The 23,894-nt window shown below is 40.2% G+C and overlaps 1 protein-coding gene across 2 annotated transcripts in view; it reads right to left on the minus strand.

The window, feature by feature from the left end:
* Nucleotides 1-904: 904 nt before the first annotated feature.
* The window catches only part of slc4a3 (solute carrier family 4 member 3), a 61,483-nt gene continuing 38,493 nt past the window's right edge, over nucleotides 905-23,894 (minus strand). For both annotated transcript variants that reach the window (XM_030080331.1, XM_030080330.1), the window contains 16 exons: nucleotides 22,412-22,592; nucleotides 21,487-21,622; nucleotides 15,969-16,152; nucleotides 14,089-14,191; nucleotides 13,465-13,649; nucleotides 12,921-13,143; nucleotides 11,310-11,525; nucleotides 10,988-11,136; nucleotides 10,629-10,823; nucleotides 10,204-10,422; nucleotides 9,243-9,332; nucleotides 8,781-8,947; nucleotides 8,205-8,458; nucleotides 6,841-7,010; nucleotides 6,205-6,378; nucleotides 905-5,603 (listed from right to left, as the gene is read on the minus strand). In XM_030080331.1, the coding sequence (XP_029936191.1) occupies nucleotides 5,526-5,603; nucleotides 6,205-6,378; nucleotides 6,841-7,010; nucleotides 8,205-8,458; nucleotides 8,781-8,947; nucleotides 9,243-9,332; nucleotides 10,204-10,422; nucleotides 10,629-10,823; nucleotides 10,988-11,136; nucleotides 11,310-11,525; nucleotides 12,921-13,143; nucleotides 13,465-13,649; nucleotides 14,089-14,191; nucleotides 15,969-16,152; nucleotides 21,487-21,622; nucleotides 22,412-22,592 (2,724 nt within the window). In that variant the 3' untranslated portion in view covers nucleotides 905-5,525. The remainder of the gene's footprint in view (nucleotides 5,604-6,204; nucleotides 6,379-6,840; nucleotides 7,011-8,204; nucleotides 8,459-8,780; nucleotides 8,948-9,242; nucleotides 9,333-10,203; nucleotides 10,423-10,628; nucleotides 10,824-10,987; nucleotides 11,137-11,309; nucleotides 11,526-12,920; nucleotides 13,144-13,464; nucleotides 13,650-14,088; nucleotides 14,192-15,968; nucleotides 16,153-21,486; nucleotides 21,623-22,411; nucleotides 22,593-23,894) is intronic.

A 23,894-nucleotide genomic window follows, 5' to 3' on the forward strand; every position in this document is an offset into this window, starting at 1 on the left:
GTTTCTAGTCTGCTAGCTTCTTTCCTACCTCCCAGCACCCTAACATGATGGGGCTGGTATTTGTTTGTGGAGCGTAAACCGTCAGAAATTTAATGTGAAAAACTCAACAGCAACAGCTCTCTCCAAAAACAATGAAATGGATACCCGGCATAATCTGCAGCCCTTAGGAGAGGGAGCATTTTGTACGCCTCCTTCAGGGCAGATAGATACAGTTTGCCAGTGTAGGAAATAGTTCCCAATGTGACTATTCCCCTACATGGGCTGTGGATTATGGTGGTTATCCATGTCATTGTTTTTGGAAAGAGCTGTTGTTGAGTTAGAGAGGAGTTTCCATGATGTCAGAAATGGACCACGACTGGTTGGATAGGCAGTATTTCATGAACAGTGAATATTGGTGATCTATCAGCAAACCAGTACAGTATGTTGGTCTACATTAGTTTCCTCCTCATGGTTAAGGTCCTGTCTTCTCTTTTTTCTGTAAATGGCTTTTATGTAGCTTCTGTATGTCAACACATACAGTGTCCAGCATGTAATTTAGTCCCACAGGTAAGCTTGGCTGAGATGCAAATGGCTGTTTGTGTAGTAAATGGGTGAGGTTTCTGGCATCAGGACATTCAGCCACCATCAGGCCATATAATGTCTGGTCCGCAGTCAATCATAGAAAAGTGTACTTAGCTGTGTGTTGAATGCTTTGTTGTCAGTGCTTTCTGGCACTCATTTTTTTGTCCCGTATGGCAAACCCCACCTATCTGGCACCTGCAGTATGTCGACTTAACCAAACCATAAAAATGATCTACTGTACTGTACATATTTAAGTCTCTAAGACCACCTTTATGCTGACAGCACATAATCCACACTGTTTTGTAACTGTTTGTATTCTGACCAAAAAAGACAATTCTGTATGTATTTGAAACACATAATAAATATTTATTTCAGACAAAAAAATAACAATTTGTTTTACAGTTCTTTGAAAACATCTTTACAGCAACAACAGGATGGACCTGCTATTCAACTAGCCACACAACCAGAGTACCAGTCTGTATTGCTAATGCTAAATCGTCTCATAATTTATCATCAAATCAATATACAGAAAAGGACTTGTTGTTTTTAGACCGCATAAAGACCAGTTGTGTATCATCAAAACAGCCCAACAGTGCATTGAAATAAACTGGTTTTATGGAAACCATGGCTTTAATCTGAGATTTGAGTAGCAAGTGTGTGGAAATACTAGGTGTTCCCGTGAAAAATATAATTCCCATAACACCAATGGAGTAAAACCGTTTTTTGTTTAGACAGTGACATTGAATAAATAAATTAAAAAAAAAAGGTCCATACAGATGGCATCACAAGTCTGTCACTAAAAATCCAACATACCACTGGATAGCACTTCATTTACAACAAGGGAGATCATTAACAAGATGTGACCATGAAGAGAAAAATGAATGAAGGAACTGATCCACTGGTATGTGAGCACAATTAATGAGAAATCAATGGCGCTCCTATGGTATCCAAAACAATACTACACACTATGATTTTTGCTGCTTTTGCCTGTAAAGAATATCAGTGCTAGCAAACTTCCTACTGTGCATAAATAAAGCTAGGAAATGGTTATAACGAGTGATCTAGTTGCATACATATCTGATTTACGATTTTATAAGGGCCTCTGTGATTGAACATAATACGCTATTCCATACCCTAGACCTCCAAGATCCCCAGACGCCTTTACTCAAAGCTATAATGTTGAGGTAAAAGAGGTTCAAAAATAACAGAGACAAGTCGTAGATTTGGGTGGGTGGTCTGCGCCGCTAGCATGGTGGTATTAGGCGACGAAATGTTGTGCACTCAAACCGTTGACATGGCAAGGCTTTTCAAGGCTCAAAAAAACTATTTTTCTTTTCCTCTCGCGTGTTCCAACGTTTAGCACCCAGACAGGACAGACTGGCTGTACTATATCTTGTATTATCTCAAATAATAACCACACTTCCAGTTTTTTTTTCTTTTGAATACTGAAAGGATGTTTTGCTGAGCGTATGCCTGCCTGTTCTCCCTCGTCTATAGACCACGCCGTTCCACACATACCACCACACCAATTCTTGTCATAACAAGCGCACGTGGATCTGTTGGGCTTCAACGCTCTCCACACTTGTTTTCTAAGACAACAAAGACCTTTGACCGGTTGTGTCTTTTCCTCTTTCTCCGTTGTGGATCAGGACAATCTGCCTGCAAAACTCTGTTCTACACAAAGAGAAGAGGAATAGATGCACTGGATACCCATCGCAGAAGCTTACGGCTTTTAAGGGCAGCTATTGCGGCCAATTGACTCATGTCAGAAGTCATGTCAGATGTTCAAGGACCAAATTACCATTAGCCTAGGCTGGGTAAGAACCAGCACTGCTCCCTCTGAGACACAGCAGCTGCAAAGAGGACTCCGCAGCCAAAAACATAACTAGCAAAATGACTTCCCTGAAAACACAGCCGTTAAAGGCCAACCGTTCACATTCAATAATGTCATGAACGCGGTGGGGCAAAAGATAAACTTTCTGTAAAATCCCCCTCAGAAAATAGTCATTTGTGTGGATCTGATTTAGAGAACCAAAAGTACAGCTTGTAATTTTTTTTTCTTTGAATAAGCAAATTTACTCTTATCACTTGACCCCTTTTTCTCCATTGTATGGGAGATGAGTGTGGATTGTAGGCCACACTGCTCCCTGTGACGGCAACTGTTACATTCCCATGGTCACTTTATGTACACAAATGGGACAACAAACTAAAGGTTGGGGAGCAATATTTACAGATCAAAGGTCAGTTTCCCGTGAGACAGAATCCTTGCATGTCTCATAATTTAGGGACATGGTTATCTGACACAAGATACACTGTGATTCCTAATTGTAATTCCTGGATTATACATGCAAAAACCATTGTATATTAGGTAATCCATAAAAACCAAATATGGCTTGCAGCCTACACAACACTTAAATCCTCTGGAAGGGTTTTCTATACTCCAGTTGATTGTACTGTATGCCTGCAGCAATAGAAACACCCGGTGAATGCAATACAAGAAGGCATGATGAATTTTGGCTCTGTTCAGTTGTATTCTCAGTGAACACTCAATGTACCTTTTTCAATGGAAAGATCTTCACTGCTGATGTGCAATTTCTAACATGGAGTCCTTCAAATCTCGTAACTTTACAGTGTGGTGCATTACAGCTGGGCAAGTGTCTCTGCCATTTAAGGTGGGCATCCCTCACATCTCAGTGCAGCATTGCTATTTATTACAATGGCAGAGGGCTTCTGCACAGTATCTCCACTACAAATTTCACATTTACTGTAATATCAACAAATGAATTTATGACCTACTTTATCCTTTTCCTCTAGCACCTTCTGTGAGTACTTTAAAGCGTGAGATGGTTCCACTCATCTATTAGCATTGCTACTTTTAAGGTGTTATTTTACCTTTATCTGCTCAGTTTGCTCTGACATCACTCTTAACACCCTTGAATGTGGTAGCTGAGGATTCAGTAGATCTGTTTGCACTACAGTTAGGCTGCCAGAGGAACAGTTGACTATCAAATGCTTGTGATTCACAGTGTAACCCAGGCCAGGTGCATTTACTGATATCCAGTCCAGTCGAGTTTATTACCGTTATGTTTGAGAAAACTGACCATCACAGGACATTCCAGAAACTTCAGCTGACTGTTTCACGTCAAGCCTCACATTTTTTCTTCACAAACATAAATCTGACATTCATACAGTGTTGGGAATGTTTGCTGGAGCATACTCCAACATATGTGTCATGGTGAAATCTCACTGGCTTGTTTTGCACCTCACCACCTACCGTAACTCAAAGCAGCATTCACACAAATGTGGAAACAAACTTACACTTGAAATTTTGGGCATTATGACTTTTTCCTGTAATGCAGTTCTAACAACAGGCCTTTCCATGTGGCTGAATTTATATTTTGGAAAATGCTGTGTGAAAAAACCCTCATTAAACTATATTGGTCTGCATTATAGGAGGTGAAAAGCTCTCAATATCTCAAACAACTGAACACAGAGTCATTTGAGATATACATTATAATTCCAAACTCGCAGACTTAGTGTACAATGCATCATTCATAAATCTCGCCAACACTCAATGGTTCCCCATGGTTCTATGGGAACACTTTCAGTGCTTATGTGTTTGCTTAGTTTCTATGCTTTTCCAGTGAAGCGTGTTAAAAATATAATTCATGACATCTGTGAAATATGCACAACGCTATGGAAAGCTTGCAGAGCGGAAGAATGTATGCATGAAAAAGTGACTGATTTTCTATTTAGTGTATTTAAGCCTACACAATAACCTTTTTTGATTTCATACTGTTTAGCTATTTGGTGTCTAAAATCTCTGAGAATCTGGCATGATAGTAATTCATTTCAAAGGTCATATAATAAATAGATAACACAAAATAGGAAAATAAGATTGAGACCATTATAGCTAATTTACTTGTATATCCACGGTCACAATAAGGGGGTCAGTGGGCTAGTATGTCGGGTATACAACACCAACAAAGTACAGTGGCACCCCTCGAAGAAGCTTGCCCAGTCTCCACTGAATTGTGGCTTCCAGGGGAGACAACATTTAGAGGCTTTTTGTCAGAGAGTTAGGTAGGTGGTAACAAAAGTGAACTTCTGCCCGGTCAAAGTGCTCATTGCTAAGAGTCTGTACAGAAAGGAAGAGGACTACTCAAGTCTCTGCTTGCACATCATTGCAACATATAGGCAATGGCAGTAGTATAAAGGAACAAGGCAGCTAAACTACATAGGCAGTGGACTTCATTTCAGCTGGCTATCCTGCACCACTACACTTTCTAGCAGGTTTAGGGTCAGTTCGCTTAAGCACTGAACAATGAAACTGCAATTCAAATAAACATGATACAACGTTCATTATCAGTTGTTTTAGATACAGAGAGGTAAGATGTAAGAAGTTTCAATGGCCAAAACATCTCCAGTGTCCACCTCCTGAACTGACTGAATTGAAAGCGAATTGACCCAAACCCTACTTCTGACCTCCCCCAAAAATATCAAACTCAACCAACCTAGTGTAGTTCTAGAGGTCACCATCATCATTGCACTTATGCCCAGAACCTGTAGAGAGTTTAAAGGGAAAAAGGACAAAATGTTGGATAAAGTGTTCATGTGAGCTCAAGTGTTTTGCTTAGACGTACAATGTCCATGTTACACACTTCAGGTAGGATGCACAGAGCTCTTCACCGGTGTCTGAGACAATTATATGCTCATGGAGGTTAACACAACAACTACAAAGATGGAACATTAGGTTGGGTCCTATGGTGTTTTGGAGAAACAAAGGTAAGTACGGATTATCCAGGTAAAAGTTCTTTTCTTTTTATATATCTTTAACAAAGGCTGTTCCATTGACTCCTCTCACTTTTTTACCGCTACCCAGAGACACTGAGGTTTCCAAAGAGGCTTGCTGTGACTGGTTAGTGCTGGAGGGTGGACAAAGTCTTACTGGCTCTGTTCAGTTTTTAGACAAGCATGTGAATCTCGTTGTACTCATCTCGACCATCTTCATCAAAGTTGGGAGAATCCTCATCGCAGTCCAGCTGTGAATAGATAAATCATGTTAAATCATTTCTTCATTCATTTTCAGGTTCTGAAGGGTTGTTAGTTTCTCAATTCAGGTTATCTACATTTTCCACAGAGCTCAAAGGTACAAGTCAAGCAACAGAGGTAACAATATCCATGTGTCCCTAGAATCATGTCTGATTGAGAAGTGCTATAGACCAATAATAAAAGAAAGTGAGAAAATCGTGCAAAAGTTTCAATGTGATCTGGTGCAAGTAGAAAAGCAAGATACAGAAGAGATGGACACATGGTTATACACAAATTGTGGTGTGTAACCAACCAAACAGCTGAAAAACGGCTGTGGGTCTTTTCCGGTTACGCCATATAGCACAAAATTGTTTGAATGACAAAGATTTCCATGATCATTGAGAAGGAAATCATCTCAAAGAAATGTCAGAGGTGAAATTAATTTGTATTACATTTCTTTTACAGGTGTGAATACTGTACAAGAAAAAAAAACATGTCAGTATCCATCCAGTGTTTAATTTGCTGTAAAATATGTATCCTGAGGCTGTGTGGGATCAGATGATTGTGGCAGGATTTCAAGAATTTGTGGAATGTCCCCACAACCCAACCTACCGCCTGGAGCTCACGCTCCTCGAAAATCCTGGAGAGGATGAGGCGGCGCAGCGGCACGGTCATGATGAGGATGAAGGGGAAAGCCAGGGAGGCCACCGTGGACTTCACTACCCAGAGAGCCACTATACATACCAGCTGGATGATGGTGAACATGTTCATACGCCATGTCTTCACCTGCAGCAGGACACACGTGTGGCTTGATGAGTGGAAAACCAAATGGAGCAGAACCACAGTACACTTAAGCACGCATACTCACCCACACAGATAAAGCATGTAAGAGCACATTGCACACACATAAAGCAAACCTGATCCCCTTGCCTCAAGAAACATCATGTTCAACTGCATGTTTTGGGCTCCATCTAGTGGTAGAGCAATGATCATTTGTTGACAGTGAACAAGTAAGACTGAAGTTTCTGTGAACTGTTTTATGTGAGAAAATTTCACAAAATTCCTTTGAGCTTTGTGAGAGGTCATTTCAATCCATTACCTAAAACCACTGTCAATGACTTTTACAACATACAGTAGGCATGGTGAAAAAACAAACAATAAAATAAAGAGCCCATGGTGGGAATGACTCCAGCACCAGTGGAAAACATCCACTTCCCTCTCGCTGCATCACTGTTTGACTTTTGTTACCTTGGTGACATAGATGTGGTCAGGGTGGTGCTTGGCAGGAGTGACCATGAGTGTGATGCGTTCATATAACTGGATGCCCGTCAGAGAGGTGATGCCCATGTAGAGGAAGATGCCAAAGAGCACAGCCAGTGGGATGAGGCGGAGCACATCTGTCATGACGATGGACATGCCTGGGGTGGGGGATCAGGGTGCAGAGGTGAGAGGGTAAAAAGAGAGATGCCACATTTAAGTGCTGTTCCTGATAAATCACACACATAACAGAGGAATCTGCCTTTGTGGAAAGCATCATTCTTTCAAAAACGGAACACCCCTTATTACAAACTCACATGTCAAACATTTAAAAAACGACTTGCTTTGGTCAAATACTATTTGGGGATTATCAACAAACCCTTAATCCAAGCCCAAATATTAGATCAACAGAAAGGGTGAACAATAATAATGGCTCAAGATTATTACTTGGCCATCTAATATTGAGCAAAAAATATCAAAAATCAAAATATACTTAAGACTACTCAACAAGATACTTTGAAAGCAAATTATTTACCATCATTGTCCATCTGATGAGAACAAAGCTTTGATGACAGAGGACTTGTTTTATGAATCAGCTACCACACTATACCATTAAGTTTTTTATGTATCAAAACCAGAACCTTAAGCCGTTCCTAACCCTGACCTTTACCAAGTTCTTTTATGTGCCTAACCTTAATCCGAACCAATGTCTCTTATGTGACTAAACTATCTAACAATGAAGTGCAATGAATTACATATAATTTGTTGAACCTTTATTAATAACCAACTGAAAACACCTAGCTAATGAGACAATTCCGGTTCACAGCTGTTACACTGTTGAGTATCTACTGATGACAGGATGAGAATTAAAAGTAGGTGATGAAAATGCAATGATAATACAACAAGTAAAGTGTTCCAAATACTATTTTAATCTCGATTAAATTTTTAAATCTTGGAACAACTTTTATCCAATGTGTTTTTGAAAATGTAATGCACGCCCTTTCAATCACCAGAACTAGGCATTCAGCCAAGCTTTGATATGGAGATTTCTTTTGCACATCTGAGTCAAAACACCCAAAACACCCACATTCCCTTTACCATCGAGTCAAGTTCACAGATAAAACAAGATTTCTTGCACGACTTTAAAGGAGAAATGATTAAAAACAGGCTTTGAGGTAGTTAGCCTGTAAATGTAGTCACCAGCTTTCCTTCTCCCCAAGAGTCTGGGATTTTTTTCAAGTCTTGAGTTTCAAGTTCTTAAGTTTGGGAAGGAAGCTAAATATTAAAAGTAAAGTTCAGTGGAATTAAGTGGAAAAATGCCTCCACTATCAACCAATCTTTCTCTTTTTCCTTACCAACAAGCACAGCCACAACAAGCCCTGTCACCCTCTGCTCCTTCACCTCCTGGATCATGGGCTTTTCACCAGGTGCTGTGGCCTTGCTCATGACTGTGAGGGCATTGACGTGAGTGACCGAGCGCACAGTGGCAGCAGTGAGCCATGGCAGGCCAAAGAGGGGACAGATGGCACCCAAGGTGACAATCAGGAGCAGGTCCAAGTGGAAGCCGGAGCCTTTGACCAGATGACGCTCCTTCTTACTGACTATAAGCCTGGGAGGTCAGAGGAGCAGCAGGAAATGTAGGGAAGAAATGAAGAAACAGCAGAGGGACCAGTGAAGCACATTTGCAAGATTCAGATAATGGATAAACATAAGATACACGTCTGAAGCAGGACTCCTCCCACAAAACATATTTTTGCAAATACAGAAAAAAAGTCTCTAATATGGCAGAGACCTAACACGCTGCAAGCCTGGTAAGAGAGTGCAATTGCACATTCACTTTTAAAACACATTCATTATTGGATGTGTTTTGCATTAGTAAAGTATTTTGCATTAGCAAAGCACCCGAAGCATTAGCAGATAATTATACGTACGAGGTGATCTGGGTTTCCATGAAGATGAGGATAAAGACAAGGAGGGCGGGCACAATAGATGCCCCCATCATCCAGGTTGGAAAGGCTTGCTTGTCACCAAAGGGACTGATGAACCAACCTCTTTTGTCAGGAGACGTGACTGAAAAGCCTGATGGTACGTTGAGTTTCTACAAAGCAATAAAACTGGGCTTGAACACAAAAATCATAGTCCCTGCATACTTAAATATGGGTGTGTGGAAGAATGGTGGTATCAGTGAAGAACTATGTTTTCTGAAAAATAAATAAATAAATAAATAAACATAATACTACTAAATATGCATACTTCAAAGTTAGTGGTCAGGTGAGAAAATGGCAATTGACAAATCTGTATTCCTTTCCCTACTTTATTAGTATGTGTGGGTGTGTGCACATTAGCATGAATGGATTGTTGCTGTGATTTAAAGTGATTAACAGTGCAGTTACCTGGGTGTAAGTATCAGGAATGGAGTAATCCACCAATACTGAAAACAAGATAGAAATGGGGATGCCAAAGTCACCAATAATTCTTCTGGCCTGGCGGGAGATTGAGAGACAGAGCACAAAACTCAGATTTAAGGTACAGCACAACCTCCCAATAACAGGGATCTTCCAAAGAACATAAAGCAGGCCTTTTCTTTGTTTCCCTGGTAATTGTACATACTTTTTTTTGTCTGTCTGTCAACTTAATCTTTAAAAGATTCACAAAAGGCACAGCAAACCACAAGGAGCACATGCAAGAGATTCAGAAATCTAAGGATTTCTGCCATCAGAACTTAAAGCCATTCTTCTCAGCCAAGCTCTTTGCCAGCTAACAGAGCTGGCATCCTAAAATTCACCTTAAAGGTGCACAAACTGCACAAATTATGCAAAACTGAGGAAGTTTATACTCAACTGACAAAAAATAGTTGAATCTTGAGGGTCCTCATTTAAATCAACCCTTGACAATTTTGCATAGTGCACCTTTAAGGCAAAAACCCTCCCTTAGATACCCTAATTCTAACCCTAACCCATTTATTAAGTGTTTTCTTTTTCTCTTGTATCCACATTCCCACAACCTGCTTTATTTTCTTTCAGTCAGGGATTTCCTGCCTTTCTCTCAATGCCTTTCAACAACCCCCACAGCAGGGGCATGCACTTGTTGCTTTCTGTCAAAGTTTGAGCGCTTTATTTATGTTAACAGCCTCTTACTCAACACACAACATCTTTAGAGGCCACAGAGGAGGGAGGAAGCAATCTGCAAGAATAAGAAAATCACCACCAAAAAACAAAAAACAAAAAAATCATGCAAAGCTAGTAGCTGTTTCTATTGGTTTACAGGATGGATTTTTCATTGAATTGTTGCTCATGTTGCTCTGACATTCACTGTTAGTAAACGTTTGGTAGAACATGCAGTGCAGCCGAGTACCTTTCCACCAAGGAATCGGCTGTTTCGGAACTTCCTGAGGAAGAAGGCCACAAAGAAAGTGCCCATCATGAGGACCAGAGACAGCAGAGCAGTGTTGGGCTGGTTAAGGATGGGATCGCCAGCCGGGGGCCCAGCATCCATTTGGTTGTCTGATTGTGGGGTAGGTGGTTGGGAGGTCGTAGGGGGGTAGCTTGCCATAAGTGGATGCTCCTGAAATACCTGGAAATAAAACAATACTCTTATTTTGTTTTAAAATGGTTGGTTACGGTGTTTTTTTTTTTGCAAATTAACATGTGTAACAACACCACTACTAATGGTAATGTTAGTCCATTGTCTGCCATTTCTGGGTGCCAAAAAGTATTTACTGGACAACTTAATATATCCATATTCGAGGACCATGCGTATTGTACTGTATCTTGAGTTACCTTAATGAGTTTAGAGAAAGTCTCATAGATGAAGATGAGGGAGATGAGGAAGGCAAAGATCTCCTGGGTGAAGGGGGAGATGTAGCGAACTAGGAAGCTACCCTCTGCTGCCACAATTACCAGGACAATGAAGATGAGCCAAAAACCAATCCACACACGGCCGGTGAGGTACTCAAAACCCTGGGCTTGACAAAACTGAGTTAAAAGACACAGAGACAAGTGTTTGCGGAGGACCAAATGGAAACCATGTCACTCCATCACAGTATAAACAATACAGTTGCTAAATTACTGGAGTTATCAAGGTTTCATTTGACTGTGTACAGTATACAATATGTATAGTTTCGGTGTGTTTTGGGTACCTTGTAGAAGGCTTCTTCAAACACCAGTAAGGGTCCTGAGAAGCCTATAATGAGAAGAGGCTGGCCAGCTAGAAGCGAGAATATAACTCCAAGAGTTGCAGTGGAAACGATAAGCTCAGACACTCCCATCATGCCTTCTGTTTTCTCCCCTGTATGTGAACAGACATGAAAACATATAAAAAAATATTTTTCGTAAACAAGCATTAACATGATCTGAAATGCAAATTCTTAGATGCAGTTTACAAATCTTCATTTGCCTAGTGTTGTGTCATTTGCTTAAAAGATAAACACAACTTGCCCAGGCACAAACACTAAAACATACCCAGCAAACCTCCAAAGGTTATAGTGGGTGACAACGCAGCAAAATAGATGAAGATGACTGCAGCGATGCACTGCACGTCCAGGGCGTCCTTGATGTCACTGACGTAGTGTGGGTATCGACGGCGAATGTCGTGGATCAGGCCTCCAAAGGGAATCCCTGAGCGCTTCAGGGGGTCCACCTCCTGTTCTCCCTCCTCCTCCTCCTCTAGACTCACCTCTAGAGATGTGTTACAGGATCCATTACAAAATACCAATATTATTAGTCAAACTAGTAGCTAACTACTACTATTCCCAATAATAATTAACCAAAACCTAAATGACAAAAAAGTTGAAATCTTTGGCACAAAGAGACAACTGTAAAACAGGCAGATGGAGCAAGCAAAATGACACTACTTGCTTAAATAGCTTGATGACATGTTTGAAGTTCCCCTTTCGCCATTTATTAAGCCCCTAATAATAATCTCTGATCTTTGATATTACATATTTATTATTACATATTTTTTTCCATGAAAAAAAAATATCACCTACTACCTTAAAACTGCTTAAATGTAACTCTAAATCTTGTCTTTATTAAAAATGTGTGTGGATATTTGAAAATGCACATAGTCTCCGCCCAACTGGCTGAGCTGCTGGCTCATACCCAGAGCTTTGTTCACAGAATGCAGAAGTATCACCCACAACACAAGAATTGTACCATATTTGAAAATCTAAACATGCCAAAAAAATGTTTTCAACCAATCTCTAATGTATACTAATATTGCTCATGTGAAGCAGCCATTTTGAGTAGTTATTGTTGATTCTTTGAAAGAAAAAAAAAAAAAAACACTCAAGTGACAAAGAAATATCCTATCAGTTGATGGGATTGGCTGTCAGGTTTGTGATGTACCAAATCTAGCTGGCTCGGAGTGCGTGTGAATCTCAGATTTTAGAGGCGTGCACAGACACCTCCACCTCCAGTAGAGGATTGTGAAAACACCTCTCTGGTGACAAACTTTGCAGATAAAAGTCACTATAATCAAGGTCAGACATTTTAGGGGACATAAACATCAGAAAAACACATTTTTGACACATTTTATGAGTGAAGGGGGACTTTAATACATTCATCATGTGCTTATTCAGCTTTAAGAAATGGTGCAGTAAGCTATCATTATCATATACTGTGGAAAAAAGCTTCTTCTAATGTAATATATCTTGTAATACAAAAATTACAGACAGGATTTCAAACTTACTGGTGGATTAACCATTAAAGTGAGAGACCTCGTGATTGAAGTTTCAAGTAAACTATCAACTTTGAATCCAATCAAAAATCCTTTTTTGGAAGGCTGTTTTGTTTACTATGGTCATGCAAACAAACTACCTTGAAATGTATGTACACCTTTCAATGTTTCAATGTTTCAATGTTCCTTGGTTTCTAAAAAATCATGGATTACTTACTGCCTCTTTATGTCATATTATCAAATTAAATATGTACTCAACAAGAAAATTGTAATGGACTGCAGATGATTTTTTGGAAATACTGTTTTGCTATAGAATCAGATACTCAAATACAAACCTGAACTATCAGTTGAAAATTGGGCCTTGAAAATAGGCTCTTTTGGACTTTATAGGGTACCTTTGTTGTCCTGCTCTGTCCCGGGTGAGAAGGACTGGTGCCTCTTGAGCTCCCTCTCCTTCCTCTTACGCAGCATCTGCTTCTGGAAATCAGCCACCGTCTTCAGGAGGTCCTTGCCTGCCACATCAGAGGGCGGGATGACGATGCTGCAGTCCAGGAACTCATTGATACCATTCAGGAGATCCTGTCTGTCATCAGCAAAATAGGCCACCTCATGGAAGTTCTAAGGTAAAAAAGTATCAAGATATCAGCACTGGAATGATGTAGAAAATCTTCATCAAAACATTCAATATTGCAAAATTATTTTTCAATTTTTTGCCAGAATCATATCTTCACCAGTTCAAAGAATGACACCTAAAAATATATGGCATGAATAATTATCCTACTAAGTTATTACTTATCTGAGGACATTTGTGTATAAAATATTACTTACAATGATGCTATCACAATGAACGAATTACAGTTTCTTCTGATATGTTTGGGAATGAAAGTCTTCGGTTTATTTGACTGAAATGTGCACGGTTTCTTCTAAGCTCATGGCTACCTTATCAGACATGAGTGTGGAGAAAGAGCGTCCGATCTCATGATAGTCCATGTTGGACTGAGAGGGACCGAGCAGGACGAAGAGGAAGCGCACTGGGACAGGAACCTCCAGCACCGACTCCAGTAGCACTGCCTCATTCAGCCTGACAAAGGCCATAGCAGGCTGCTCCAGAAACTCAACACAGCCTTAGAAAGAGGAGAACAGACCATAGATTGTTTAGTAAATTACATGTGGCATTTGTGGTAACACAATCTTTGGCAAACAGGGTATTTGTTATGTGTTTAGTACAATTTAAATGAGGTGTGAAGTAAGCCTTTATTAGCATGTACCATGCAATTTAAGGGTGAAAAGGGTGTAATTCTGTGTTTTATACCAAAACTTACAACAGTTACACCTGAATATCACTGTTCAAGATTTGAGGAAGTTTAAGGCCAAGAAGAGCATGGTTATTTTAAGTTGTGATGGACATTGTTGTGGAACAATGATAATTCCTGGGATTTCTTCGCACTCAGTGATATTACATAGCTTTATCTCCATTATCTTGTTTTCTAATCTAAACAACTTTGCTAACTTTCCACCATTTTTTCTCAAACAACTTACTATTTTCCAATCCTCTGTACTCACCAACTAACACAATAACAGCTTCAGCATCTTTGGGAATCTTTGCCAAGAGTTTCATGGATCTGGCAGCTGGATGGCTCTCGGGGGGCACGGGGTGAAGAGATTTCTAGGAGGAACAGCACAAACATTAGCAACGACATCATTTTGGCAGACACTGACACTATTATGTAGCATGGGACCATAAATGTAAAATAAACGTTTAAGTGGAAATAGCAACCTACATGTATGTATGAATTCTGCAATATTATTATTGTACCCCTGTGCGGCTCATTCTGCAATTCAAAGATGGATGAGTGGTCCCTCAATAGGATTTTTTAATGGGCTGTTTTTAATTTGCCAACATTACAAGCCATGGGGAACATTAAGTTTTCACAGTTAATGCATCAAGAAGTTTTAACTAGGAGCACCTGTAAGCTGACTAAGAACATAATCTGACACATGTGGTGGAGGGAGACTTGCTTTCTCTGACTTCAAGCACTACCTATGCGACTCTTGACCTCAAGCGTGTTTCAAAGAACAATGCAGGAGCCACAGTTCTCACATCAGAAATTTACTCTAATCATGGTTAAATCAGAACTTAATGCAAACCACAAACTAGAAAGAGGCAGCTCAACCTTGCTTTTATCTCTATCCATTTAGATAGCTGAGTTTAATTATCCCGGTGGGTTCTTGTCAAAAGTATTTCATCAGTTACTCTGGTAAAAGCACATTTACTCTGCTGCACTGTTTAAACTACATCCTCAGGCTATCCCTAGATAGATCACATGTGTTGGATCTTTATCAGATATAAAGGGGTCCATTTTTGTGATAGTGCATGAGACATGGTGAAACGAAAGTGGCATTTTTGTCAGACACACACAGGTTTGTTTATCATCTGTGCTGGTTTAGCATTTGGGTGACTCGCAGTGAACTTGATTGCACCTGTGTGAGAGGAGTGGCACAGTGGGGGGATGTGTCAGTACGATCAAGCAACACAGTGCAATTTTGGTGTCAAGGATTACCAGGATTTGCACTTGTACTGGCTGCTTAGACCAGGTCAAAAGCAAATGAAGCAAGGCGCAGCTGTGTTCTGTGCCATTTTCGTGGCTTTGCTAAGCAATGCATGCACAAACAGATTCTATTCAAAAGCATATCCACCCTTTCCGTGGATAATATGTTGGCTAATTTGACATTGATATAAATCCCTTAATTAGGAAAATTAAGATACTGTCAGTCATACTATATTCTCCTGAGGCTGTGGCTCAAAGTTTGTCATCCAACTGTCAGTATGTGCCATGACGCATGAAATGGGGATTGTGGAGGTGGCCACATTCTTTACTGATGTCAGAAACTGGTTTTAGGATGGGTCCCCTCCTATAGCCAAATTATTCCAGTGGTTTGCAACTTCTATTTGGCTCTTAGACTTATATCACTGAACCATTTCCTGCATGGTAACCAAATGTATCACTTTATGCCAAGCTAATTTGACATGATCTGTTCTCATTGAGTTATTAAGGTGTTGCATATTCGCTTATGGCAGTTCTACACCTCCTGCACAAGAACAACAGTTTCCTCAAGGGAGGTTTTTGGCGCTTTTTTGCCATTACCAAATTGTGCTCTGTGCGTCATGACTCATAGAGTACTGCATTTAAATGGAAGGAAAATAGATAATTTGAGTCATGATAATGCCCTCCACACCCACTGATAATACATTCCCTTTAATCCCTCCCCGAAATTACCAAACTTCAGTTTCCACACCCTGTGTGCTTCCACTGTGCTTTGCACCATGCATGATTGCCTCACTGAAATAGAGCCCAAAAAGTAACTGAAGTGCTTAGAGAAAAGAAAGCTGGACACATAAAGATAGACAAGCGCAAAAGAAAAAAATAACCAAGCAAACTCACAAACAGGCTCACAAACACTTCTTGTTTGGGGTCGTATACCGGCCCTTTGCTATCGTGGTGCTCCTCATGCTCTTCAGCCACCAATGGCAGATTGGTGTCCTGGACATGGTTATGGTTGAAGCTGCCATGAAGACTGGTGGACGAGTGGTGGCGGTGAAAACGGTGTTTCAGATCACTCGGATGGCTGAGAGAAGTAAAAGTGAAGGTAAGGGATTAGAAGCGTTTTAAAAGTTGTTCATTATGTTATACTAAAAAAATCACAAAATTCCAGGTTTCATTTTCAAGATTTTTTTTTTTTTGGTATTTCTGCTTTATTTTTGATAGTAGAGAAAGACAGGAAAGGTAGGGGAGAGAGACGGGATGGTATGCAGCAAAGGGCCTGGAGGGGTTCAAACCCAGGTCCCTCTGGTAAGGACGTAGCCTTCATGAGTGGTACATGCTCTACCAAGTGCATTAATCTGGATGTCCCAGGTTTCATTTCCATTTCAATCACACTATTGCCACTCAAGTTCAGTCTGGCAGACCAGTTTAGCTTCAACTCTTTGTCTGCAGAAATTCAACTTACAATGTGGGACAATTTGGATGTCAAGAAAAGTGGCTACGCAACAGCCGTAATGTACACCTAGATCAAATATAAGCATCAGAATATTTGTCTGTCTGTGTGTTAGCCATATGTTGGACTGGCAACCTGTCTATTCCTGCCTTCTGCCTAGCGCATGTTGGGGTAAGCTCCAGATCCTGAGCAGGAAAGAGCAGGTATGAAAAATGAATGAGCGAAAGAAGAAATCTTCCGAATTTGATGGCAAAATCAAGCAAAAGGCCATGACAAGGAAATCGATGTAGAAACAGTGACTTTTTTTTTACTATTATGTTTCGATCAGGACATCAATAAAGCACTAAGAGAAAAAGCTGTATGGCCTCACAATCTGTGCTTGTTTGTCCATGTGAGTACATGAAGCCTGCATGTGCATGTTTATCTCTCCCTGTTTGAGCAAACCAGCAGCGTTCTGTGCGTCAGCAACTGAGCCCCTGAACACCGCTTCATCACAGCGCTGCTCCATCCAGAGGTGACATCACTTCACTCATTAGGTCCACAAGGCCCAATAAGACGGCGCACAAGTTGGACTCGACGGCACCCCAAAACAAAGGAATGAGGTGTGACACTGAGGTGAATTGTGCTCAAGATGTGTCCAGAGGATCTTTAAAGTGCACTGAGTAAGCGATGAGCTAGATTCTAACAGTGCCTCAATGTATTTCTTTCCACATCATAAATCTCCTGTATCTCAGACCGGCGATGGCTCTAATGGCAGAGTTTTCTTTTCTTTTTTTTTTCTCTCTATGTTCCCCCTATGATTCCCCTGTGGAACCAGCTATTGACATGCTGGGAAATGATATGGAAAGGCTGTGAAAGATGGGATGAGCGCATTAGGGCCTGACGCTGACAGTGCTGGCTGGCTATTAATTATGAGCGTGTGAGAGATAGAGAGATAAATAGTTGGATAGGTAGAAATATACAGACAGACTGAGGGGGCACTGAGAGCAAATGAGAGCAACAGAGCAAGATCACTGTAAACATGTTCAAACCTACTGCACAACTTGTGTACGTTTATTGGTGGATGTTCATGTTTTACATTTCAAAGGTGTTCGCATGTGTTAGCAAAAGTGTTAGGCTGAAGTGCAAAGCGACACTACCATGAATCATGTCACACAGTGGCAAACTGATTGAAAAGCTTATTTGCAAAGATGTCGCCATGTACAGTAGGAGCACCACTCAGCACACAGTGACAACATTCAAAAGCCAAATATTATGCAAACACAACACACAAACTTGGAAAGACACCACAACACGCAAAGATTTTACTCTGAAGGTAAAGTGCTGGCTGAAAGCAAACCAGAACAGTACTCACCTTTTGTTGATTATTTTGACTTATTATGCTACTTCATTCTTTTTTTGATTAACTGATGAACTGTAATATTGTTATGGAATGTACTGTGACTTTAATTATGCGAGTCAATATCAATATAGGGTACCATTTGGTGTCCCAGGCAGAAATCACTCACTTTTCATGAAAAATTTGCAAAATAACAAAACTCTGATGGTTTATTATAAATGGCCAAACATTTAAACACACATTGGTACAGAGATACATCTTTAAAAGGGTGTTTTTCATATTTAAAAAATTTTTCTATGATTAGATGCATGTGATTTTGCCATGTCCCAAACTCCTCTCTACTAACTTCACTGAGTCAAATAAGTAGATAAATGATATACAATGTACAAACCTTTTACATGCTCTTGTTGCTCTCATCAAGTACTTGAATAAAATGAGTCAATTGGATCATTTATGGTCTAATGTAATAATAATAATAAACGTTTTGCATGTGTCCCTGGATTTGCTGTCCACCCCGTCATTAGGTGGTTACTGCCACTATAAGAAACCACCTGCTGTAATCAGTGACATCACTACCACTGCTTTGTCTTTTACAAATGGAGTGAAGAATAGCTCATGCAGAGAGAGTACATATCAACATTTATATTTTGACATTTTCATCATTTTATGATTGAACTTGAATGTGTTCAATCTTAATGTGTCCACCCTGTCATTGCAAAATATGAATCTATATAAATGCTTTTCAGAAATTCAAAATATGTTTGTTAAAGTATACACAGTCACCTTCCTAACTGATACATGTTGCTAGCTAATGGCCCACCATGTGCTCATTAAATGCTAACTTCAGCCAAAAACGTCCACCCTGTCATTGTCCACCCCGTCATCAAGTCTAGTTTTATAACAGTTTTATAAGTTTTTCAGTGTTCCAGAAGTCAAGTGGAGGACAAAACATATGCAGAGAAAGAAACCATTTGAAAGGATACCTATGTTTATACTTTTTGTGGTAGGCCTACATTTAAGGACCAAGGGTTTTTGTTTTGTTTATATCAATCTTGTTTTTTCGTCTAGTTGAAGGTTTTATTTATTTATTTTTGCTGTTGTTGAGTGTCATTTCCAAATGTAGCCAACCTGTGCACAATTCAAAATACAGTAGGTGAAAAAAGTCATGTTTTGACAAAAAACATTTGTTGACAAAACCATAACATTGTCCACCCCGTCATGTCATTGTCCACCCCGTCGTGTTCATGTTTTATGTGAATAAATAATTATTTTCACAAGTTATCAAAACCTTTTGTGTGATTTTGCTCTTAAGAGATTAGGGCCAAACAGTATTATTTCAAAGTTTGACCAGATACCTTTATTTATAGAGTTTATTCAGAAAAGAAAGTACAACTTTCACAGATTTTACATATACAAACATATTTTTCCATAATTTCTGTATTTTTGAGAGATGTTTTCCAGAAACTAAAATATATTCCTGAACGAGGGACCAAATACCTTTCTGAAAATGTACATTTTGTAATCAATATGATTAGAACATATTTACTCTATTTAGAAATTGTCCCATGACAGGGTGGACACATTTCGCTTGTACTTTCTATGCTTGCAGTCAATTTATAAAAGGTGCAGGAGCTTGACCAACATGCATTTCTAACAGCTTAAGGTCTACTTTATACAATGGATATGGAGTTCAGTGGAAAATCTCATCTTTTTTTTGTGTCATTGGGAAGTCTCAATGGCACTTTATACTGATATTGACTCACGCAGTACATGTAAAAGCCTGACTAGAAACAAGAGTAATATTTAGTATAGTAATAGTAAACTCCATGAGCAGCACATCAAGTTCATGTTTTGTACCGGAATTATGCTAAATTGCATAAGCCTTAACAAATAAATAAGTAAAAAATTGTTAATAATGTGGCATTATATGATGTGATTGATTGGGCTGATCCAAACCACTGAAGTGCCACCACACAACAGCAATGACCATGCAAGGTTACTGTTACAGATCAAAGCCAGGCATTACTGTACCATTCTGATGTTACAGAAAGGGGTGCAGATAGAGAAGGCCAGACCAGTGGCTTAGGAGAGCTGTATACAAAGACAGAAGGACAAATGACATTCTCTTCTTGCCAACTTTGTAAGGTAATGTGCTGCCTTTCTGGATGAATGGGTCATCCAGCTTGAGTGGATGAGCATCATGGCAACATTCATTGTTTTTACTGACAGACGTGACTTAGTCCTCATCCGGTAATTCAGTCTGACAGCTGACATTTAGTTAGCCTCACTTTTTCATTATGTAACTCTGAAAAATCAATCATGGACTGTGGGTAGCACATTGTGCCTTTGGCCAGATGTGTTAGGTCAGTTTAGCTGACATGCTAATGCTAGTGCCGATCAATAAGTGGTGGCGGTGATTTGCTGGAGAGACTGTGGTGAGAACACGTCACATAAATGAGTCCACGTGTTTGCATTTACTTGCTTACAATTTACCAATACACAGGATCTGATGTAACTATCCCATTAGCTTTTCATTTTGAGCAACTTTGTAGAGACTTCACTTGGGTGTTAGAAAAGAGGCTGATGAGAGGGCAGATGTCTTTTGGGGTTATCAAGTGGGCAATTCCTATCGCAGACATTTAAAAAAAAAAAAATTAGGATCATGACACATCCACACTCAAATGCTTCAACGTCACACCCAATAATTTCCAACCACACCATCAACTTCGACAACAGCAGGCTAATGGCATTACTGGCACTGCCAGCATGAACCAAGCAGCTCAACTGTACAGAAACCAAAATGTACAAAAAAAGAAAAGTTGTCTGATCATGTCGACTAGCCCAGATGCACTGCCTTTATCAACTGTATCTAAGTCTCTTTCTTCTCTCAGTTGGCTGTCCAAAATCTTTTATAAATGCTTGTACAAAGTCATAATGCAATATACAAGGCTCACACAGTGTCTTCATTGCCCTTAGGATGTTGTAATGATCAACATCTGGAAGCACCCAGTCACAGCACAGGCCGATGGGTCCGTATGCGAACACAGCACAGTTTACTCCATCTGATCTCTATGCTGTCTCCTGCTGTCACACAATGCCTACTGACTGTCTCAATAAAAGGGCAAAAACATGAGGACATGGGAATATTTAACAAGAGTGGATGGATGACTCCTCATACTATTTGGTTTTTGTAAAGACAGAATGAAGACTGACACAGAATGTATCAGGGAGGGGGTCTGGCAGCATCAAGAGACAGTGGCCTTGTAAGGAAGAGGTCTTGACATTTGTAACTTAATCTACCGTGGGGAACTGCACTGCACACTGAGCCAAATGTTACTGAATGTCACATTTTGGAAATTGCTTGTCCAGTTCCCAGCAGTTAAATCTTTCAATAATCTGGCAGCAGAATTGCCTAGTGGTTAATGAGGTTCTCCCCCAACAGGAGGGCCTCGGTTTAGCTCCTTTTGTGGTTATACCTTAAGAAATATCTTTCAAGAAGACAGTGAATGCCGTAACTGTTCCAGGAGGGCCACACTAGCTGGTGTGTTGAGTCAGAGTGTGTTGAGTCAGTGTGTTGAGTCAGATCTCTTCTTACTAAAAAAGTCAGCGTTATCTTGATCACTGACCTATGTTTGAGGAGCAGAGCCCGGAGAACACTAGGTCGATCCTCGGCTCTGATCTGGTCAGAGATGATCATGGTCTCCACCACCAGATGGGCAATGCCAGGCAGTGTGTTTTGTTCCAGGTCCAGCAGGATGGCACCTGGGGGGAAGGAGGTAAAGGGAAAAATTGGGGCAATTGGATTTTCCAAACAGCAGAGATGCTGAGGCACATCCAGTCTAGGTGCTTGGCTGAATGTGAATCAGGACAAAGTCATTCAAACTGACACATTGTCAGATGTTTTTTTAATAGAGCTGTGCCAAAAAATCAATACAGCTGGGTATTGGGATATTATTTTTTGAAATACTACATGTGGTCTTTATGCACTTCAGTTTCATATCGTATGACATCTAAATTTTAGTGAACTTTAGTGTTGCATATGTGCTTTTTGCTTATTTTGTGTCAATAAATTAGATGGGAATTCAGAAATTACTATGTTAATAGTGAGTTTGTCACCTCATTTATTATATATTATGTTTTTTTTTTTTCCAGTCTATCCAGATATTATACTGTAGGTTGTATTTTAAGCTCTGTCCATACAATTCTGTACAATATTGCAATGTGTGAGGATAAAAATTGTGTCATAACCAACGTATCATGAGCTCCTTGCCAATACCCAGTCACACTTCTTCACTGCCTATTTTGACAAAAACAAGGAATCAATATTTTGATTCAACATGGATCTTTGTCTGGCTGAAGCTAAAGATTTGAAGATATGATGTTTTCTCTTTCTTTGTTTCTTTTAAGCTCCTTTTGAATTTAATTTATTCACAAAACCTGTTAACTTTTTCTCTGTTTTCTGTTGAATCACTTTTGAGTGTGCAATGTGAACCAAACTTGGACCGGTACAGTGTACTTCTGCACTGTGTCATGTAAGCAGGGGACTTTTACCGTGCGTGATGGTGCGGCGGAGCTCCAGCAAGCTGCGGAAGGAGAGCGAAGCCACATGAGGTTTGCCCCAGCGGTCCGTTTCCTCCTCCACATCCTCCTCAAACTTGATCCAGCGAGCTCGCTCTTTCCATCGCATTTCTTGGTCTTTCTCCACAATCAGCTCATTCAGCTCCACAAACACCTGAAGATTAAGCAATCACCTTAGTATTAATATATAATATATGGTATGGCACAGTTTGTGTGTGGTTTTCCCAATAAATGTGAAAGTAAGGTAACTGTCAATGATATGCTGAAAAGCTCAGCTTTGTGAACATACTACTTTCTAATGTAACTCAATGGGTGGAGTCCACTTACATTTTTTGAGGTATGGGATTCTCACTGAGGTTATCCTTGCCACAAATGTATAGTCATGTTACTGTAAGTTGGTTTGGAAAAAAGCATGCAATCAAAGTGCAATGGTTGATACTGTGTGATCTGGTTTCTTGGAACTGGGAACAAATTCATGCACATTTAAAACTAACAGGATTCTCCATCGTTTTTCCTCCTCGATCTAACCTTGATGACTGTATAACTTGCTCCATAGAGGCCAGCCTCCAAGAAATTCTTGGAAAGCATAAGAATAGTTACCCTACGATTAGCACAACCACCATAAAGGCTTTGCAGAGCATGATATTATGTCTACTGATAGGAAAAAATACACAAATGACAAATATAATTCAGTGACAGTCTACATAGCTGTTTATAGTGGCCAACCAATAGGATAATTAATAGGATAGTGGTTTGGATTCAACTAAGAAGATTACAGAGTGGTTTGAAGAGAAATTTTCTCACAATTTTGGTTAAAAAAATTTCCATAAACGTCCTAGACCTACAAACTGACCTAAATACCTTTGGGGGTTTTGACCCTATTGCTGTGTAAACTCAAAGAAAAGTCACTGAAAAGGAACATCCTTAAGCTAAGACTCAAAGAGCTTTAGGGGCTCTAGTTTCCCGGCGCAGTGCGGGGTGGTGCAGTGAGGCGAACCCCGCGCAGAGCTAGTTTAGACCGGCGAAACGGCAGAGGCGGACAGTTTCCAAGTTTCGCAGGCGGAGGTTCGCCAAGATGGGAGTGGCGGCGCAGCGGGGGGAGGTGCCGACAGATTCGGCTTGGCGCAGTGACAGTTTCGTGCCAAAAGGCTTCGCCGAGGTGCGCCAAAAGCTCGCCATCTGAAACCACGTCTACTTTCAGCGCAAGGCGGAGCGGAGCCGGCGCAGTGGAAGTTTGGCTGCCTGGCGCACATCACCAAAACCTCACAATCAGCACCAACGGTGCCAATCTCCTTTGATCTGACATCAGCTGTGACGAGACAGTTGATATGGAGATATATGTATGTGCTGATTGTGATCGTAGCATTGAATAGTGTTTTTTTCGGTATTTATTGCATCGTTCATGTGCCTGACATTCCGGAAGCTTGCCTGTGAGGTTTTGGTGACGTGTCCGCAC

The sequence above is a fragment of the Myripristis murdjan genome, chromosome 21 (assembly GCF_902150065.1).
Source record: "Myripristis murdjan chromosome 21, fMyrMur1.1, whole genome shotgun sequence".
Lineage (NCBI taxonomy): Eukaryota > Metazoa > Chordata > Actinopteri > Holocentriformes > Holocentridae > Myripristis > Myripristis murdjan.